At 36.9% G+C, this 22394-nt stretch overlaps 1 protein-coding gene across 2 annotated transcripts; it reads right to left on the bottom strand.

The window, feature by feature from the left end:
- Nucleotides 1–4850: 4850 nt before the first annotated feature.
- FBXO30 (F-box protein 30) lies at nt 4851–22337 on the bottom strand. 2 transcript variants are annotated; one of them, XM_070461613.1, is made up of 3 exons: nt 22268–22337; nt 11018–13064; nt 4851–7757 (listed from the first exon to the last, which is right to left on the bottom strand). In XM_070461613.1, the coding sequence occupies exons 2-3, from the start codon at nt 13046–13048 to the stop codon at nt 7554–7556; spliced, it is 2235 nt and encodes a 744-aa protein (XP_070317714.1). In that variant the 5' UTR covers nt 13049–13064; nt 22268–22337; the 3' UTR covers nt 4851–7553. The 2 variants fall into 2 exon arrangements, with proteins under 2 accessions (XP_070317714.1, XP_020765180.2); XM_020909521.2 differs by lacking the exon at nt 22268–22337 and adding an exon at nt 22015–22223.
- Between the last annotated feature and the right edge of the window lie 57 nt (nt 22338–22394).

Below are 22394 nucleotides of genomic sequence, written 5' to 3'. Positions count from 1 at the left end.
AATTTATTAGTCTTATCTAATACATCAGTGTATTTGCTCTTTAAAAGGAACACAAAATATAAAACTATAAAAAATGATCATGAAAATTATACACATTTTTTCAAAGCATGATTTTATATACGGATCTTTAAAAAGTGTGATTGATTTGTGCCACAAAGAATCAATAGAAAATGTAAAAGGTGAAAAACGAACATGGATGCCAATACTCCCTGTTAACAGTTCTTTAAATACAAGAAGAATCAAGATGAATTACAATTTTATTTCTGCTGCTATCAGCAGTACTTCTGTGATGGAATTCATGAATTTCACCAGGACTTTAAACTGAATAAATGTGTTACATTACTAATGCTGTTATTTAATTCTAAACCATAGCTTGAGCATGCACACTTGAGAACACTTTACTTTTTGGCTTTAGTAATGACTTGCAAACACTCCCTCTTTTTAAAAACACTGTGGTAAAATACACATAAATTTACCATTTTAAAGTGAACAATTTAGTGGCATTTAGTACATTCACAGCATTGTGTAATCCACACAGTTTTGTCCTATAATATTTTTACTATTGAAAGGAAACCAGTAACCAATTAGGCAATCACTTCCTACTATTCCCTCTGCACAACCCTTAATCTGATTTCTCTCAATGGAATTGCCTACTCTGGATTATTTCATATAAATGGAATTGAATCCTACAACATAGGGCCTTTTGTGTATAGCTTCTTTCACTTAGCATGTTTTTCAAGAAATACCATATCCTTTTGCAATTAAAGAAAACTATGTAAATCAGGAGGAAAAGAAGATACTTTGGAAACTAAATGACATCTGAGGTAAATTAATGAGTCAGTGCAATTACAGCCTCTCAGAATGCAATTCAAGTTTTCAGGATTGATTGGTGCTTAAACACTGCTCAGATGAACAATACATCTTCAACATTTTAAATGCAGCATAAAAGTCTTTAGAATTCATATCCACTGATTTATTAATCATTTAAAACAATTTATTTCATATGTCAGAGTTTTAAATCATAAAACTACTGGAATGTTGTAGGCAATCAATACTATTCATTTCAAATCTCTAATATAGGTTAACAGCTTTTTAAAGTTATCAGTTGATGTAAAAGACATCCAGTTGACATAATTAAATATTCACTGGGTAAGTTTACTTGAACAGATGTTTGTTTCCATTTCTATGACTTGACTTCTTTTAATCAAATAATATGATTAAACTTGAATACTGATAATTCTTCAACCCCACAAACTTGTGAGCTTTAAAAGAAGAATTAAAAAAAAAACTAAGTTAATCAAATCTGAACTTTCTTGACCAAGCGACACAACATAGGCTGATCGGCAAAAGAAGTTTCTAAAAACTCTTATGTGCTTAATCTGGGTTTTTTGATCACCTGATCAGAAAATTGAAGTCATAGGATAAAACAAGAAATAATGACAATTAATGTGGAAAGAAGGACTTCAATGGAAAAGAAAAATCTAGGACAACAAAAGGCAGGATCTTCTTTTTTCAACTTTAATCTTTTGAGCAAGAACAAATTATTGCTCCTGTTCTTGTATTAGACCACTAAATAATCTAATAATGTTACTCTCTGACTGGAAGGGGTAAAGAAAGCTATCTAACTCTAGTCAGTTCCTCCACCACAAGGATGAAACAACACATATATCTACCTATTTATCTGTTTGAAGATCTGAGAAAAAAAATTCTAATAATTTATATTAGAAAAAGGTAAAAATTAAACGATGAATTTGCTTTTACTGAGAAAGGACAATTTGACCTGGTTAGTCGGTTAGTCTTAAAATTTTGAGCTCAACAGAGATGCAGTTTTATTTCTTTCAAACAAACAATTAAACACCACTACTACAACTCAGGTATTGGAGGATCATTTCCTATCATATTTACAAGCAAATAGGTTAATAATACGATTTGGGGGATGCTTAAAATTCTACTGGTGTTAGTGAAAAAGAAACAGATTTCCCTTGTTTCTGCTGTCAATTTGCTTCAGAAATGCTTTTCTTCATAGTAAATAATAGATGCTTCAGTACAGCATGTCAAAAATAAAAAATTATAAAATAGGAGATTCATCAATGAGTTTTATTGTATTTCTATAGAGCATCTTCATGAATCATCCTTGTATGTAACTCATTTCTATGTAGTTTATTAAATTAATGAAAAGTGACTCCCCAAATAACACACTGGAATGTCAAACATTCTGAATACAAAATGTCAGTTTTGAAATGTCCTAAGGTAAAACAGCACTTCAAGATGTATCTCCGTTAGTATATCTCAACATATTGTTTATTAAAATCTACTTGGCTAATTTATGGAGATTTCATATACAAATAAATATATGTATAAACAATACATTTACAGAATTTTACAAATCACAGATGCAGCAAAATACTCCTGAAAACTCAGCAAGACTCTATTTTTGCAAAGGATTTTCAGAGCAGCATTCTGTACTTGATATCTATTAATACTGTTTCCTTTTGGTATTACCCAATAACTCATTCTAAAACGCTTGTTAGGAATCAAATATTCTATGCAACAATATTTTCCAAAATAACTTCCCTACCTCTCAATGTCCCTTCTCTTTATGCATTTGTAAACAACTGCGTCAGAACACACTGCTCTCAAACACTCTAATACACCCATCAGTACCTAAACTTTGAGTACCTAGGCTTTTTCATCTATTGGTAACTTAAAAGAAAGGTCTTACCTTTTGAACTTATTTCTTTTAAATTAAGGAAAACAGCGTAAAAGATGACTTTAAAGGAAACCATTCTTCCTCTTCATTTTACTTAAAAAGGAGTTTACTAGTTGGCCTTTACTTTGTATATCTTAAACTTTTTTGTTCAGAAATCAGATTTATATCAAATTCTTAAAAAAATCACTGAATTATTTTAACCACAATGGATGAGTCACTGATGAACTGATTAAAGGCATGACTTAACACATTCCTGCTTCAGAGGCCTCGTGTGAAAACTGCTAAGAGCTATATTTAGATAACCAGCCAAATACACATCAGAGAAATTATTTCCATCAGAAGGCTCTGTCCAGCATTTTGAAAGAATGAGGCAATGTATGACAAAAATCTACTATAGTTCTTAACACCCACCTCTGCAGGTTCCAATTAATCACCTTCCAAGGTGGTGTGTCATGCATGAAGTATTTTTCAATGTTTCTAAAACTATCCCTTAGAAATTTTAAAAAACAAACTGTCTTTTTAAATTGGGATGCAAAACATGAAATCATGTTTTGCTTCTAAATACCAACACCTACATACAAATTGCCAGAAATTAAAAATCTATTATCAGTGTAGTTGTATAAACTACCAAATCTGCAAGGATCCCAACCTTCAATGTTAAAGGATAGTTAATAATAGGAACAATATTCTTGGGACATGTAACACAGGGTCAAAGACCAAAAGAGAGTCAGTATTACTGATAAATCAGAAACCCAATCTTTAATACCTCTTATTGATAGCACTGAAAGAATTCCTACAGAATTATTTTCAAATTTAATCCAGTATCTTTCTATTTCTACTGTTCATCCTAAAATCTAATATGTTCACATGAGTCTACAACCACTAAACAAAAGAGAATGAATGATGATAAGCTAAATGTTAGTGCTGATAAACGATCTGCAATTTACCTTGACCAGAAGTAACACTAGTGAAACACTGGTAATAAGAGTAAATTTAAAATACTAGTAAGTACTAGCTTTTTAAAAAACTGTCCAACAATCATGGTACCCAATGTATTAATATTTGTCACATGGCTACAAGATCGAGACAACATATATCATTAAATTTAATCATTTAAGTAATACTAATAAATTACTATTACTCTTAATTTTGGATTATACATGGAGCTACATACACACATGTATCTGTTCTAACAATGTATTATTCACGAGAAGACTGGGCATGTCCCAGGCTTTCCTCTAAATTCTCATACTTTACCATGCATCAGAATCCTCTGGGGAGGCCTGTGTTAAAAGATTGCTGGTTCCCACCCCAGAGTTTCAGAAGCTGTAAGTCTGTGAAGAGGTCCAAAAATCTGTATTTTGAACAAATTTCCAGGTGATGCTGACAGTCAAGGGACCACAGTTTGGGAACCACCACTCCAGTACCCTTGCCTGGAGAATGCCATGGACGGAGGAGCCTGGCAGGCTACAGCCCATGGGGTTGCAAAGAGTCGGACACGACTGAGCGACTTCACTTCACTTCACTCTTAAGTGACCTGTGAATCGCAGATGCTAGAGTGAGGGAGAGAGAAAGAAAGAGGGGGAGAGAGGGAGGGAGAGAGAGAAAGAGGGAAGGATGGAGAAAGAGGGAAAAAGAAAGGTTGAGATTAAGCTAATAGGCAGTTCTGGGGAAGAAGGCAGAGGAGAAAAGTGAATTCAGATATTTCCCTCCTTCCTAACACTTGCCTTTACCTTGCTGGTTAGCAAAGACTAAAGAATCAATAAAGACTTCTCAAATGACAGCATACTTGGCCAACACACAAACCTTTTCATGCTTAAAAGGCTAGACAGATTGCTCCCACTACAAGTTTTAGAAAAATACTATTGCCAGAAACTTCAGCCGTTCAATAGCCCCAGGTGGGACTACTTTCAAGAAGACACTGAAGGGGCAGGGAAAGCTAACTATTGAGTTTTCCGTATTAAATAAAAATAGTAATAATGTTCACCAGTAAAACATGGGTGAGCAATGATAATCATCAAACAACTCCTATAACATGCAGAAAATCCCACTATAGAAACAGTATGACTGTGTCTCAACTTCTTCAAACAAGGATGAATATTTTATTTAAATATAAGTTTTTTCAAGTTACTGAGCCATATAAAGGAAAATATTAATTTTATTAGAACTTGAACAAATACTACACAAAGAAAACATTTTAACAAAATAATATGGTGGCGTAACAAACAAAAAGAAAACAGCCAAAGATGTGTAGAAGAAAATAAAAGGTGAAAAATGGTAAATATCTCATGATCTAGTGTGAAAATAAGGAGTCTAAACTTAAAAGAACATGAATTTTTAAAAAGCACAACCATAAAACAAAAAGTGAATGTTTGTGCTCTCCTAACCAGATATATTCTTCAGCAAAACTTCAATAGGCACAATTATATTTTACAGAATTTGATACCTTCTGACTTTTTCACAGAAAGAGACTGTTTATAAAATCTCACAGTTCAAAACGATAGCTTAAGCACTGAGAAATAAGTATTCTACTAATTAAAACGACAGGTGAGGCAAAACAACTAATTAGTCTTCAATGCTGTATTTTTCAACTGTAATAAGGACTTGATCCAACCAAATCAGGCCTTAAGCAATTCAGCATTCTTTTGTAATGCCCAAAGAATGCCTCTTCCCAGCCCGATTGCCATATATGGGAATCAAGAATCTAGTTAACAATAGAACACTCTTAGGGACAAATGTAGGAAGAGAAGACAAAACAGAGTTTTGAAATTTTATATATAACAAAGTAATTTGTAACCATTTCGGCTTACCAAATGCCAGAAGTTACCTAAATTATTTAAGTACATGTCCCCATCTTTGCCATTTATTTCTTAATACTGATATATTCATCTCTTTAACTGACCATACCAGGTTAATGATAGCATAAATCAATTTGAAAACTATAATAAAATACCTCAAGAACAGGTCTTTGAAGATATTTCTGTTAAATTTTGATTTTTACATAAAGGTGCAATTCTTATTTTTTTGGTAGAGAAGTGTATGGAATATTAACGTGGAAATATTTTAAAGAGATTGTCAACCAAGACAGGCTTCTCTGCAAAAGTTCATGATTGTCATCTTAAAAGGACAGCAAATGTCACACTTTTACATGTCTTAAAACAACATAATTGTGATTTTTATAAACACCAAAAGGCAAAAATTTTAAACACTTCTGAAAAAAGTTAAGCCCTTTGCACTGTGAATATCTCAAATTTATTCACAGAACATGCCCAACTCAAACTTAAAATGGGGCATGCAGTCAGTTGTCCCTCACTGTCTGCAGAAGATTGGTTCCAGGACTTCCTGCACTACCCAGATTCACAGATGTTCAACTCTCTCATATAAAATGGCACAGTATCTGCACATAACCCATGCACACCTCCCATACACTTTGTATCATCTCTAAACTATTAATAGTACCTAATGCAAAGACTGAAGGCAGAAGAAGGGGATGACAGAGCATGAGATGGTTGGATGGCATCACCGACTCGATGAACATGAGTTTTAGCAAGCTCCAGGAGTTGGTGATGGACAGGGAAGCCTGGCATGCTATGCAGTCTATGGGGTCACATAGAATCAGACAAGACTGAGCGACTGAACTGAATGCAATGTAAACACCATGTAAATAACTGTAAATATAATGTAGTAGTAGTATAATGTTAGTCGCTCAGTCATATCTGACTCTTTGCAACCACTTGGACTATAGCCCACCAGGCTCCTCTGTCCATGGAATTCTCCAGGCAAGAATACTAGAGTGGGTGGCCATTTCCTTCTCAGGGGATCTTCCTGATCCATGGATCAAACCATGTCTCCTGCATTGCAGGCAGATTCTTTACTGTCTGAGCCACCAGGAAAGCCCAAATATAATGTAAGTGCTATGTAAATAGTTGAAGATGAGTGGCAAATTCAAGTTGTGTTTTTTGGAATTTCATGGAATTTTTTTTTCCAAATATTTTCCATCCTTCCATTGAATCCATGGATATGCAGATATGAAGGGTTGACTATATCTTCTTCTCTCCAAATATCAAATTCCTAGCAAATATATAGTATCATATACAATTTCAAATTAAATTCAAAGGCTTTTTTTTTGTTTGATTTTGCTTTAACCTGTCACGTAACATATTGCCATGAGTCTTTGGATGTGGCATCTAACCAGAAAAAGCTGTATATGGTAACTCTCTGTATGAGAGGTGCAAATACAGAAGGAGACAAGATTTTTGTAGACTATTTTTAAAACACGATAAATGGCATTATCAACATCACTCACGATTTAAATATTATGTATACATTACAGATCATCTCCATATCAACAATTATGTAAGGGGAACACTATAAAATAAAAATTTTATAATGTTTTTATGCAGTGCTTAAGCAACTGAATGTTTTATCTGAAGAGCCTATGATGTAAAAATCAGAATCAAAGTTTTGCTTTTTGAATGCATGGGTTGTAACCCACAGAAAATGAGGAGTAAACTGTTTGGTCAGGATCTTGTTAGTTTAAGAAGCAAAAAATGTAAGAACCAAAATATGCACACCATTAAAAATACTAATTCTGAAAATTATGTAGCCAAAAATTAAATCACCCTGTCCAGCAAGTTCCAAAAAATTCACACATTTCAAATATTAAGGCAACTTTTTCCCAACTAATCAGTACTTTATAAAAATATATGTCACTTCAAAACATTATATACATAGTGACAATAAATTTAGCTAGTTGTAATCTTTAATACATTAATAAAGTGTCACATATTACAAAGAAATTATACCAGGAGCTTGCATGTATGTGCAAGTGGAATTTGACTGTTTAAAGTACAGGTTTTAAAACTGAGCGAAGTGAACGTCCTTCTTTAGTGAGTTCTCGTGTCACGCACATACATGGCAATGGGATTGCTTCCTCCCGCTTCTCTACAATATTATAACTGCACTTCTTCAAGTGGTCAGCCATGCTCAGGATGTCAGCAAACTTCCATTCATTGACAGAACAAAATGCAGTACTGAATTGCCATACCTAGAAGAAAATTCCACATCAGATTTAAACCAGTCAATTTATAAGAATGAAAACATATTTCTTGCTCGAACTAGTTTTCTGTTATGAGAAATAAGTTTCAAGTAGCTTGCTACAAAATTCATTCCTATACAAATCTTTTTACTAAATATTTATAAGATAACTTCTATGACATTATGACTTTAAGAAATCTAATAACAAAAAAGAAATAACTCAGCACTCTACTAGATTTTCATCCTACCCAAAGGACTATGTATATAGGAGATATTGACAATACAAGTGTTATTTCTCCAAAAAAAATCATATGAAGTACACTAAAAAACACTCTAGGATACTGTGCAGAGGAACGTTTTCTTTTCACTATTTATAAATAGTAAAGGCATTTAGTAATACTGATGAATATAAGTACTTCAATGTTTCTGGAAATTTTTATAGAACTTTTTGTAAAATGAACAGTTCTTAATTCCGTATCATTATACAACGCATTTCTGGGAAAAAATGCACCTCCCTAAGAAATTTCGGAGAAGGCTTTCTTGACAAGATAAGATCTGAAGAATAAGCAGGATATACCAAAGAGATGACGATCACAAGCTCCAGAAACAGGTTCCCAGGTCTGAATTCAAGGACAAGTTACTTAACCAGTTTTTTAAATCCATAAATAGGGACAGTAGATTAAATAAATTACTAAAAGTGCACACAGTCCACATATTTCAAGCATTCAAATGGAGGTTTCAGGGAAAGTGTACTCAAACACCTTAAGGCAAGAAGAAAACATTCAACAACTACTAGTAAATTCGATGGCTGGAATATAAAGGAAACTGAAGAGGCAAGTAAGGACAAAATTATGAAAACTCTTAAAAGTTTCATTAAGGAAATTGCCCCTAACCCAGGGCAATGGACAGACATTTTAAAAGTTTTTAAGCAGTACAGCGTAAGAACTGTATTCAAGAAATTATTTATCACTCTACGTCTTCTACAGGCAATATGTTGGAGAGGGACTCAGTTGGAAACAGAAGCCCAGTAAGGAAGTGGCTGCTATAGTAACCCAGAAGAGAACTGCAGGCGGGACCAACTAGGGAAACAGCAGTAGAAACGGGAAGTGAACTTGAGAGGCATGAAGAAGAGAGACAACAGGACTGTGTGGATACCAGGAGAAGGAAATGAAGCAGGGGAAAGGGCTAACCTGAACTCCCAAATTCAGAGTTTAGGCAACTTAAGAGACGATAATGCAGCTTTCTGAGATTAAGGGGGGCAGAGAAACGGAGTGGGCTGGACACGCTGAGTTTACTGAGGATAATCAAGTGGGGATGTCCAGTAGGTGCCGATACATAATGACCTGGAATTCAGAGAAGTGGCCAGGCACACACATGTAAGTAATTTGTATAAATGATGGCAATTTAAACTCCAAGAGGAGATGACATTTTCTGTAGTAATAGAATCCCCAGAAAATATTTCACCTCATAGATCAATACTAGCGGGCAAGGACAAAAAGGGACCATGCTCTGACTGTCCCAGCCCAATGGCAGAAATACACCAAATCATGTAGTAAATGAAGATATGCACATACTCACATATACACAGCAAGTATGAAATTTTCTATATAAAATAATTAATGTGCTCATTTACTGGTCAAAGCTTCAGGAGAGCACAGAAACAGATGCAAAATTCTCAAAAACTGGAGCAATGAGAGGAAAAAAAAAAAAAAACTGGAGCAAAGAGAAAACCTAAGGGTGATAAAAACAAAGTACCCAGAAATATACCCCCGTTCAACCAATATGAAGGTTATCAAATTTGTTTGTACTTTATGAAATCAAAGTTTCATGTTATAAATGTTCTAAAATGAAAAAACACTTTCAATCAAAGACAGTTGTAATGCCTTCTAGTTTCGACTGGATAGTGCCTCAAACAGAACCTGGCAAAAATAGGGTAGCACACAAGGAAAATGGTGGGGCTAGGCTTTGTTCCCAGACGTACCTAAATCTCCAGGTGAAGTTTCCAACCTGCAACACACCCTTGTTCCGTGCTAAACCCACAGTCCCTGCGAACAACATCAAATCCTACTGCCCTTATTTCACTTCAAGCCATCTCCACATCCATCCATTTTGTTTTCTATATTCCAAATTGACACAGTCAAACTAGTGATACAGAAGACTCCTGAGAGTCCCTCTGATTGCAAGAAGAACTAACTAGTCAATCCTAAAGGGAATCAAACCTGAATACTCATTGGAAGGACTGATGCCGAAGCCCCAATACTTTGGCCACTTGATGCGAAGAGACAACTCACTGGCAAAGATGCTGATGCTGGGAAAGACTGAGGCAAAAGGAGAAGGGGGCAGCAGAAGATGAGATGGTTGGATGGCTGACTGACTCAAGGGACATGCATCTGCGCAAACTCTGGGAGATGATGAAGGACAGGGAAGCCTTGCCTGCTGAAGTCCATGGGGCTGCAATGTGTCAGATGCAACTTAGGGACTGAACAACATACCCCAAATACTCCACTGGTCACCTGCTAGCAGTAGTCATTTTTTCATGTCTCCTTATTTAAGTTTTACTTGTAACAACCACGTTCTAAGAAAGAAAGGTCTAAGAATGTACAGAAGCTGCCAACTGCAAGCAATTAAAAAGACACCTTCTCTTTGACTCCTCCATCGTCCTACAGTGCAAATGTTTCAGATGGAGCCCAAATTAGGAAGAAGGTGGCTAACATGGACTCAAGCAAAGGGAGTTGTTTCAGAAGAAGTGAGTAGGTACAGAACCCTTCAACTGAAGATCTACAAGTAGCCTCTGTCAGATGACGTTAGAATCTAGTTCTAGGATGTCTGCAGTAAATATGTGATTATGACTAACAATTCTAACAATGTATTCATATTTTTATTAATTATCTTTATAAAAAAGTTTGTCATCATACTGAATTATTTTTAAGGATGGTCAATTTCACAATGGGCTTCCCAGGTGGCATTAGTGGTAAAGAATCCACCTGTCAATGCAGGAGACATTAAGAGACACAGGTTTGATCCCTGAGTCAGAAGATCCCTGGAGGAAGGCATAGCAACCCACTCCAGTATTCTTGCCTGGAGAATTCCATGGACAAAGGAGCCTGGCAGGCTACAGTCCATACGGTCGCAAAGAGATGGACATGACTAAAGCAACTTGGCATGCATGCATGCAATTTCGCAACAAGGATGATCAATTTCACAGCAACAACATTATTACATGCCTATTATATGTCAAATAAGGGGTTGATACAATTAAATGACACCAACCTTTTCTTTTATCTGCCATGATGAATTTCCTTCTGGATACTTCTTTTTCCCCCACTGAAGTATGACCATTCCGCGAGACTGGAGAAGACTGCCACACACATCCCTCATTAACTTGGATACACATGAGAGCTGGCATAAGCTGAAGCCATCGAGAAACCCTGCAATATGTTGCAGGACTTCAAAAGGAAGACTACTTAGATGGTCACTATGTAAACCCAGCACACAGTTTCTAGCAGGCTCTACTAACACTGTAGATACAGATGGCTGAACTCCAAATGACCTCAAATGGTGGTCATGTATAATCTTTGCTCCTTGTGTTGACGGACAAAATCTACGCTGCGAATAGGTACAACCATAATATGCTAGAGGACACCTCTGTTCCATCCAGCCATTGAGTCCAGCATGAATGTCACCATGCACGTTCTTAAAATGTGATGAGAATTCTTTTCTTCTAAATAACTGTCCACAAACAAATGTAAACATTGGACGCTGCTTGGGCTGGTACCTAGCGACACATTCCAATACTAAGTCCAGCCCCAGTGTCTGAAAAGGGCTTGGATTTGAAAGCTGTGGGTTGGCATGATCACAAGCTGAAGCTGAAGCTATTTCCCCAACCATTGTATTTGTAGCTAAAATGGCAGATGGAAGTGAAAAAGTCTGAGTCCCAAAGTCAACATGATAAACATCAGCCATGCGACTATCAGATATACCCCTTCCTCCTGGAGAATCTCCTAGACAAAACAGTAATGCTGCTGTGATTAGATCTATTCCTTGGAGACCCATTGGATCTTCTGCAACTTCCAAATCTGATGTATCTACTGCTTTATCTTCCTTTGGTTTAGACCAACATGAATTCGAAAGAAATTTGAATGAAGGAGGGTGACTGAAAGATAAGACATCCACATTCCGTAGGTCCCCTAAGTCTACTTTTTTCCAACACAAGTCTTCATCATCATCTGGCATGAGGATATGCTGAACTGTGCCATTAGGCAAAGCATTAGGTGGTATTACTTCCCTAACCTGTGCTGCTACTAAAAGTGAGCTAGAAGGTTCTGAAGGGCCATCTGATGCTACACATTCTCCATTTGTTAAGTTACTTTGTTTTGAGTCAGTATGTAAATCCTGGTTCTGCTCAATGACCTGTGGACATATATCTTCCAAAGGAAAGCCATTACAAAGAGCAGAAGTGCCGTAAGAACTGGCATCCAAGTCACATAATAAATCACTTGAACCATTTTGTTCCAACTGAGCATTCTGACTCGTGTCCTTATGGTCAATCCCACCTACTGCTCCCATCTCATCCTCATAAAGATGGTCCTGGTCTTTCAGGTTTCTACTCTGTAAGCTTTCTCTGGCATTTTGCTCTTCATTCATTTCATTTGGGGAAGCACAAAGGCTCGTACTTAACATGCCAATGTCTCTTGTAGCAGTATTCAGAATATCTAAAGCAGCAGCCAAACTTCGGGTTGTTTCAACAGTAGCTTGATAAAGTGCACCATAAGATTCTTCATCAACAGATACCAAACCATTAGTATGTGGTATTTCTGAGACACTTGGTTTAACTGAGATCTGTTCTCTAGGTTCTGACACTTTATCAATTGCTTTTGACATCATGGTGGCTACTTTGAGAGATTCTAAGAGCATCCGTTGGTCTTGAAGGGCCAAGGCCATATCTAATTGTGCCACTTCATCAACATCTCTGCTTAGATTTTCATAAGATTTCCGGTCTGCATAACTAACTGGCCATCGGTTCCATTCCATAGTACAGCACACCACACTTGCAGGACACATTTCTAGATGTTCAGCAACTTTATTTCGAGCCATTGTAAATGGACATCCAAAGTCACTATTTAAGCAAGGCACTCGTTCAAATGGACATAAAAGTCGATGCTCATCAGCCTTACATGCATGGAAAACTGCTCCACAAACCAACGGACAACCAACCAAGTCACAGGAAATCCCAGCCTCTGGTCGTGTCATACATCGTCTACTGACACAATTAACGCAGTGCGGATGCTGCAGCTCCTCCATGGCGGCCAGTCCAGCTCTGGTTGTTGAGACGGAAAAGAAACAAGATGTTAGGCAAAAAGCGGATTTTTAAAACAATCTTTTAAGAATAAAAATCAAATCATGACGGTATATTGGCTTATACGAGAATGAAATATATAAAGTAAACATATTTAATGAGTTTATTTTACATATAATTGATCCAGCTTGAACCAACTTAAGGACATCAATTCAAGAAGTCAAAAATTCATTTTTACATAACATCTAACAATGTACTCAAAAGGCCAAATGTTTCAAAATATAATTCTTAAATTCTAGTATATTGTGTAGTATATAAATTAATGCCAAAACCAAGTTAATGCATATTTAACTTCGAGATTTCAGAGAACACATATCTTTTTACATTTTAATTAAACTGATTATGATGTACCCCACACTGCACAGACCTCATCATGTTCCTAAAAGAGAATAATCTAAATTTCATGAAAATACTTAACTAGAATCTAATTAGAAGTTTTCTTTATGTTCTTTCTAAATATATAAATTCACTTCAGATTTCAGCTGTTGACCTCTCCTTGTACATATGCCTTAAGAAATTCTATAACAAATCAGGAAAATAAGGCTTATTATTAATAAAACATACAGGGCACTTAACCAAAAAATATAAGTTCTAGCTCCAGTTCTCTGACAGTGGGCCAACCACTTACTTCTGAGGGCCACAGTTTCCATTCATTTATTCAACACTTATTTATTGCTTAACTGCCATGTACCAGACTCTGTGTTTGGTAATATATGTATGGCATATATAATAATGTATGGCAATATAAAGATAAGGAGACACAGTGCCGCCTCTCAAGGCGCTACAGCACAAGATCAGAGATGAAAGTAAAATCATGCCACTTTTTAATATGATTAACATGACAGAGAAAATAATCAATATGAGAAGAGAGTAGAGAAGAATTCACAGCAGTCTTGAAAATGAGAGGTCTTAAGCATAGGAGGGTAGGGTTAAAAAGGAAGAAGGGTACTCAATGCTGAAGTAACAGTGTATCCAAACACAGAACACAAACACTGGCAAAACATGCTGAGGCACCCTCAAGTTTCCCAGTGTTGTTGGACCACAGGTGACATGCACAGTAGTGTGAGAGATGAGGCAGGACAGGAGTACGACAGATCATGGAAAGTGTGCTGTATGTTATTCCAGGGAGTTCAGACTTCAGTAGTTAGAAATCACTGAGGATTTTAAGCAAAGAAATAGCATCCATAAAATAACATGAAAGGATTACAGATCACTAATGGTCTTCCGTGCTTTTATCAAGAAAAGTCTTATACACAAAGAAGAGAAGCACTGCCACAATGCGCCGATTTAAATTATAATTACTAAGCCTATTCAATGTCTTTTTTTCTATAAATCTTCAACTTCTTTAATGGTTTGTTCCTATTAGCAGCAAAAACTTAGAAGACTATTTCATCTTTAAACCCTAAGTAATAAAACAGTAGCTCGCTTTTGCTACTACTTTGTTCCTATTCACTCAAGCTTTCAAAAGAAAAACAACAAATAAACAAACCCTGTTAACTTCCCATGTACTCTTCAGCCCTCTAATGTGGCTTTATTTTTACAACCACTCATTAAAACCGCTGCATCAAGATCCTCAGTGCTAAATTCAAAGGGCATTTTTTCCAGACCTCATCTTTTTTAGCCATTACATCACTTTGTTGACTAACTCCTCCTCCTTTCCGAACTACTATCTTTCTTAGTTTCTATGATCTCACATTTCCCTGCTATTCCCCCTACCACCAGTTATTCCTTAATCTTTTCTTCTAAAATATTTCTCTTCTTCAAGGATCCATGTTATTTCTGGTTCAATCTATACATTCTCCCAGGGTGCTCTCAATTTCTCAAAAGCTTCAACTGCCACTTATATGCTGAAAACTTACCTGTACCTCCTGCCCAGATCCCTCGTCCAAACTTCAGATCTCTACAGCTACTTATTTACTATATACCTCCACTTGCATATGGCACATGTAACTCACCTCAAAATTCCCCAAATTAAATTAATAATTTTCTGGATAAGAAGCCAATTTTTAGCCTATTTTTTTCACTTCAGTGCATAAGAGATTGCTAGCTCTTTCAATATTCTTTTCCATAAATTCAATCTTGCATCTAGGTGGCTAATGTAAAATAATTATTCCCCAGATTGCTATTTCTTTGTCTCTAGGACAGGCTTAATTTCCCTCAAATTCAAATAGCAAAAGTCTATCATTGACAGAGTTTTTGTTGATTAAGCAGCAAAGTTCCCAGTTGATATTATGGTACAGAAGAAAACAAGGCACACATTTATCAACAAAACTACATTTTTAAATGTTTTTAAAAATTACAAATTATGAATACTTCTGAATGTTTATTCCTATAAAATTTAAAGCCAAGGAAATGACCTAAAGATATACTGCTAAAGGGGTCAAAATAGAAGAAATGACAGACTTATGATGACATTTGTAAATTACGCAAAGAGAAACTTTAATAAGACATATTTTACTGAGTGATTAGATTGTGAAAACAGCTGTAGCTTTCTTATTTTGCAACAACTAGACTAGAGTTCATCTCACATGCTGAAGGTTATAAACTTGACTGTTACTGACAGAGAAACCTAAAAATACAAGCAGTTCCAACAGAAGTGACCAACGCTCTCAGAACTAGTAGGAACACTTTATGTTACATGCACATCACATGACCACACCAGACAGAACACATCTCAAAACATCCCTTAATTCAGAAGTGTTTAAAATAGCAACTGTTACAAACAACTGAGTTAATGCATAACAGCAACAACTTTAAAAGGCAGACATAGAAGGCTCTCAAGGTTCAAAATAAGTAAGACTCCTCCACACTATTCCTCCTTTGGATAAATGTTTAAAAGAATAATAAATAAAAGTATCCATAGCAATGAGTCCTAACATTTATTGTTTATTGAAGTAGGCTTAAAGGAAAAAGGAACATTAACTAGGTACCTACTCTATCCTTCTTGGTGTTAATATATTCCATGTTAATGTCACTTAATCCTCCTAACAGCCCAGAGAAAACTGAGGTACAGAAAGCCTAAGTGACTTAGCTTTAGCCAAGGTCATCTATCTAGTAAGTGGCACAGCTAGGACTGCAATCTATATCTGATCAAATATATATGGACAAAAACAGATATGCTTACTTACAAAAGTTTAAGAAACTAAGACAGCACTTCAGTAACCAGTGATGCAATTTTAAGATGTTATTTGAGGAATGGAGGTTACACAACTTTGCCTGTAGTTTATCCCAGCACTTAATCACTCTTGTGGTCAAGAAGGTCTTTTTGGTCCTTTCTAATTATAATAGCACATTACTTTGCTCTGAACATTAATGTTTCACTAAACTATTTTTTAAAAAACTTACATATGTAATGCTCAATATAAATGTATGAACTGTTTGTAAACTGAACTGTTTACTAAAAACAGTTATACAAAGAAGGAATCAAGTTTAAGTCCATTTTACAATTAAATATATTAAGAAATAAGATTTTTAAAAATGCACTAGACAATACCCAAAGAGTATTCTGGGGTATTCTTTCAGAATTTAAAACTTTCAGATCTATCCTCTTTCAAAATTGCTATTATCAAATTAAATATGCCTCCAAAAAGTATTTCACAATTGCTCAGGAATTCTATGAAACAAGTTTAAACTGTCAATCCCTGATTTATCGGTTGAACAGTGACACAGCAGGTCCGGCAGAAAACATATTGCTAAAATTGAGCTTCAAGCTCAAGATGAGCTTAATTTAAAACTCCTCAATATTAAGTTTTTTAAAAAAACTCTAAAACAGAATCTTAACCTTCCAAATAACATATTTATTTACACTTAAAGTTGAATGACTGGAAAAAGTTTCACTAGACTGCAAAATATTGTAAGTGATTAAATGCTTTACAATAGTTTCAATTTTCTCCAACAGAAATTCCAGGTCAACTCATAATCTGCAGCTGACAAGTAATCCATAAAAACAATTTTAAGACATGCATTTGCCCATACAATGAAATGAGATCTTGTTATTAAAGGCTATTTCTAGACATAAAGATATTGCCTTCAAAAAAGAACTATTTTTCCAAATTCATTACAATACATAGGGCAATAGATAAATAAAGAACGGCAAATTAGCATGATTTTAAAATGTGCTAAATCAAGTCACCAAATATTCAACACAACTTGCTGCCTCAAGCTGATCTTAACGTCTGCCTCTGCCTCAAAGACAGACAGACACAGATATACACACACACACACACTCTCTCTCTCCCCCCCCCTTCCCGTTATCTCAAATCTTTATCAGCTTAAATGGTACTTTCCCACATACCCAAAGGCAAAGTATGACACAGGTTCCATATATTCATGTGCTCATTACACACTGCATTTTTCCTTGGTAATACTAGTCATGTTGGTCCTGCTGTTTAGTCACTAAGTCATGCCTGACTCTTCTGCGACCCCATGGACTGTAGTCCGCCACGCTCCTCTGTCCATGGGATTTCCCAGGCAAGAATTCTGGAGTGGGTTTCCATTTCCTTCTCCAGGGGATCTCCAGTGTTCCTTGTATTCAAGATTGTGCCTCAATTAGAGCCTCGTTTATTAATATGAGTGAAATTACTATAATACAAGAAATAACCAAATGGATTCCAAAACAATTATTGATCCATGGAACGCTACATACATCATAAAAACATACAGAAGGTGGAAACATTTCTGACTAGTGCTGCGAGATTTGTCTGTCATATGAAAATCTGGTGATTGGGAAAATCTCCACTTTATGGATGTGGGAAGAAAGTTAAAGATGAATTATATTTTTACATTGGTTTGTACATAGATTCTGAACCAGCATCGAGTCTAGATAATGCATTCATAAGAGTCAAGGCATTTCTGTTTGACCATGACACTGCTGTAGAATCATAACCTGTTAACCAGTGTATTACTTTCTACCTATGAAACTATTTTGAAAGGAAAAATCTTTTCTAGTTATCCAGCCTTGTAATTAAATAATTTTGAAGAGCCAAAGAAAAACAAACATACTTTGTAAATCTACTATTAGTCAACCAGATTGAGTCAAAATTAAAAATTACCTCATTGTACCTTCTATAAAGAGTCAAAAGTATTCAAATATTTACTGAGTATCTAGGGCATATGTTCCAGGCATTATATGTGGAATAAGCTAAATTGTCCATCAAAAAAAGCAAATCAAAGGGAAAAGTAAATCAAAGAAAATTAATTTCAATCTTTTGTTGTTTTAAAAAAATAATAGTAATACAAGGCACAGAAGGAAATGTTTAACTGTATATTTTATTCAATTTTTTAATGAATCCTGCAGTCTGGTTACAGGTTACTGACTACAGAGGGATGCAATTCAAAAAGAAAAGCAGAGATCGAGGTGTCCACATATTTGCAGGTGACTGAGTTCGTAGAAGGTGAGGAAAGGAAGCTCAAAAAAGGGAGTGGCATCAGTCTACTTCCTTAATATTACAATCAATATGATATTAGACCTTTACTGACAAAGGTCAGTATAGTTAAAGCTATGGTTTTCCCACTAGTCAAGTATGGATGTGAGAGTTGGACCATAAAGAAAGCTGAATACCAAAGAATTGATGCTTTTGAACTGTGATGTTGGAGAAGACTCTTGAGAGTCCCTTGGACTGCAACGAGATCAGACCAGTCCATCCTAAAGGAAATCAGTCCTGAATATTCATTGGAAGGACTGATGCTGAAGTTCCAATACTTTGGCCACCTGATGGGAAGAACTGACTCATTGGAAAAGACTCTGATGCTGGGAAAGACTGAAGGCAGCAGGAGAAGGGAATGACAGAGGATGAGATGGTTGGATGGCATCACCGACTCAATGGACAAGAGTTTGAGCAAGCTCTGGGAGTCGGTGATGGGCAGGGAAGCCTGGCGTGCTGCAGTCCACGGGATTGCAAAGAGTCAGATATGACTGAGCGACTGAACTGAATGATATTAGATTAAAAAAAATTCCACTGAGACAATAAAATGTTGCTTCAATGAAAGGCTGAAATGGAACTATAGACAGACTTGCTCATTAGTTAACCAGTAAGTCTGTAACTGAAATTTCATATTTAACATTCAGTTTTAACTCCTCCAGAGCAAGTCTCATGCTTATTGCATAGTCAGAGGTGCTACTGCACAATAAATACAAACATTGCTCCTGATTTACTGGTCAGGTGCACTCAGTCTTAAAGGCCATAACAAAAATATAACTTCAATTGGATATTTTATTTCACTGGTATAAAAAAGCAGGCTGGGATGACTAGCCAAGACTGAAAAATCCAAGATCATTAAACTCCCATCTCAAACTACCTGGCCTACTGATGAGTTCAAAATGGCTAAACTGATTACCCTGCATACATTCTTTTTTTTTTTTTTTTTTTTTAGATTTTTATTAGTTGGAGGCTAATCATACATTCTTTTATTAAATTTTTGTTCTGACTTTTTTTTAATAGAATGATAACCTAATTATGTGGAATTTTGTTTTCAAGTTTTTACTCTTCTAGTTATGATATAATCAAAACATAAATCTTGCATTTCTAAATATGGTCATAGGTAACTGATCCCAAAGTCAAAGTCCTAACTACTTGAAATTGTTCTCCACTAAATAAACAAAAGAAATTACTACAGACTTACATCAGAAATTAAAATAACAAATATTAATATTTAATATTCATACCAGAACCAATTTGAGTTGATACTCAGATAAAAATAATCCACCAGAATGGTGGAACTCAAGTTATTACAATGGGCAGCATGGCACAGGGGAATGGGCTTCCACAACTCAGCTTTGTGACCATGATGCAATTACTCTACTGTGAAAACAACCTAGTACTCTACAAAGGTTGGTTATAATTATTAGTGAGTCCAGCACAACACAAACATGTATTGCTCAGAAAAGATGTACTTCACTTTACACAACAGACACAGGCAAACGCACAAAACTCTATCTGTAATCATTTCTGTATCAGGTCATTTATACTTATAAAGTTTATTAAAAACAATCATATGAGGATCTAATGCTAACATTACCCACTCTTAAAAAAAAAAGACAAAACCTTTTTGGAAAAAGATTTTTATTGAGGCATGCTTATCTTGTATTTAACTATTGAGCTACCTGTAGTGTAAAAACCACTAGTCCAAAGCCAATCTCACTTATTTCATCAAAAATAAATTTGAAATTAAATAATATTTAATAGCTTTTTGACTGAAGACTTGAATATTAATAAATTCTACAAATACCATGTCATTCCACAGCATGTGCTAACTTCTTTTATGGAACAAGCAATCATGGTAACTTAGTTACAGGAGTTACCAAACCACAGCCAATAGCATAAGGCTTATGCTATTGAAAGTCACATTTTAATAACATAGTCTATCAAATAATAAACACACATGAAACGAGACCTATTTTGGTGACCTTAAAGCACCTCTCTAACTATATACAGTATCTCAAAATATGTATTATTTTTCTTTAATAGCATATTAGGACACTTTATTTAAAAAATAAAAATCTCCAATGCTAGTCATACAAAAGTACTGGGTTGAAATTAAATACCTAGTACACTTGGAATGCATAAAAGTTTGCCTATATCGGAAACTTCAGTTCTCTGGTAACACTCTCAAAACTCCACCCACTAACATTTCCAGAATCACACATACACAAAAGAGCTATGTCACCGCATTAAAATACCAAATAAAAACAAATTAGCAATTCAAAAAGTTAGCAAAACACTGTTATCCCCAATTAAACTTCTGTAGTAAGAAACAGTGACTAAGCATAAAGAACATGATTCAGCGAAAACTGTAAACTGAAAACCTGAACCCTTAGGAAAACCCTCATCTTACATTTTACGCTCCTCTCTTCCCTCCTGGCCCTCAACAACTCTGGAAAAGCTTAAAAAATATAACGGAACGCAAAATCTGTTAATAGAATTTCTAGGTCTCTAAAGGACACAAAAATGAATTGAAATGTAGCAAACAGAAATTAAAACTTAGAAAGCTTGGGGTTTTGTATGTAAAGTTTTGAGTTAATCTACACTGATATCAGAATGCCCATAAATAACTTCATCTTGGATCCGAGTCAACAAAGTAATTATGGAATAAAAGGTCAATTCCTTCCCAAGCATCTTTTATCCAAGACTTACGACATGGCTCAGAAAGAAAAACAAGACACAGGGAGAGCGGGGAATGGAGTACTAGAACCATGATAAACAACACGCTGTTCTGGCTGTATTCTCTAAACACACGCGTAAAAAACACGCTCAAAGGAGACTACTTTGAATTCAACGTGCACTCTATACTCCCTTCCCAGCAATGCACTTCCACGAGACAGGACACAAACAACTTGGAAATGGTCATACCCCTCAGACCTATAAAATAAGGATATTTCTCTTTAACGAGGACTGAGGCTAAGACTAAGATTCTCTCACTTCCATGAATGGAAAAGTTACCAACTTCACTCATCCGGTGGAGACAGTAGGCGATGCCTCTCAGTATTACTTTAACCCGCCTGTTCCCAAACAAAGCAAGTTTCTAATCTGCAAAAGGGAAGAGAAGCCGGGTTTTCGAGGATCTTAGGGCTTTCCTAAGTTTAACTCTGGCTTCTCCCCCACCTACCCTCACCCACAGACCCGTGAGCCCGGGTGGACCGAGGGGTCGGCCCGCGGGGTCTCAGGCGCCATTTGCCGGCGGCCTCCAGGGCCGGCCGGGCAGCGGGCTGGGCGCGGAGGCCAAGCCGCCGCCGCCCTCTCGCCGCCGGGACCCGGCCTGGGACTCGTGGGGTCCCCGCGAGGCTGTGTTTACTCCGCCCCAGGCCCGGCCGGGCCCGCCCGCCCCACCGCCGCCTCCGGCTCGGACACCGCCTCTGCCCGCGGGCACGGCCCGGGCCCGCCAGCCACTCCGGCTGTCTGCCCCCGACACTCACCGGCCGGCCCGGCCGAACCGCGGCCCAAATCCCAGCTGCCGCGGCCGCCGTGCCCAGCTGCTCCCCGCTGTCCCGGCGCCGCTCCGCGCCCCACACCCCCGTGCAACCCGCCTCCTGCTCGCCCCTCTGCCCCACCGGGCCGCCGCCTTTTCTCTCCTTCTCCTCCTCCTCCTCGGCCTCCTCTCCCGGCGCCGGTCCTCTCCGCGCGCCCCGCCCCGCCCCGCTCCGCTCCTCTCCGCTGTGCCCCGCCTACCCGGCCCAGACTCGGGATCTGTGGCAAGTCGGCCGGAGACGCGCGCGCCGAGCCAGCCGGGGGCGCGCACGCTGAGCTCAGCGGGGACGCGCACGCTGAGCTCCTACCGTCACTCGCCCACCTCCCC

Source organism: Odocoileus virginianus, chromosome 34 (assembly GCF_023699985.2).
Source record: "Odocoileus virginianus isolate 20LAN1187 ecotype Illinois chromosome 34, Ovbor_1.2, whole genome shotgun sequence".
Taxonomy (NCBI): Eukaryota; Metazoa; Chordata; class Mammalia; order Artiodactyla; family Cervidae; genus Odocoileus; species Odocoileus virginianus.
This window is presented reverse-complemented; position numbering and strand designations above follow the sequence as displayed.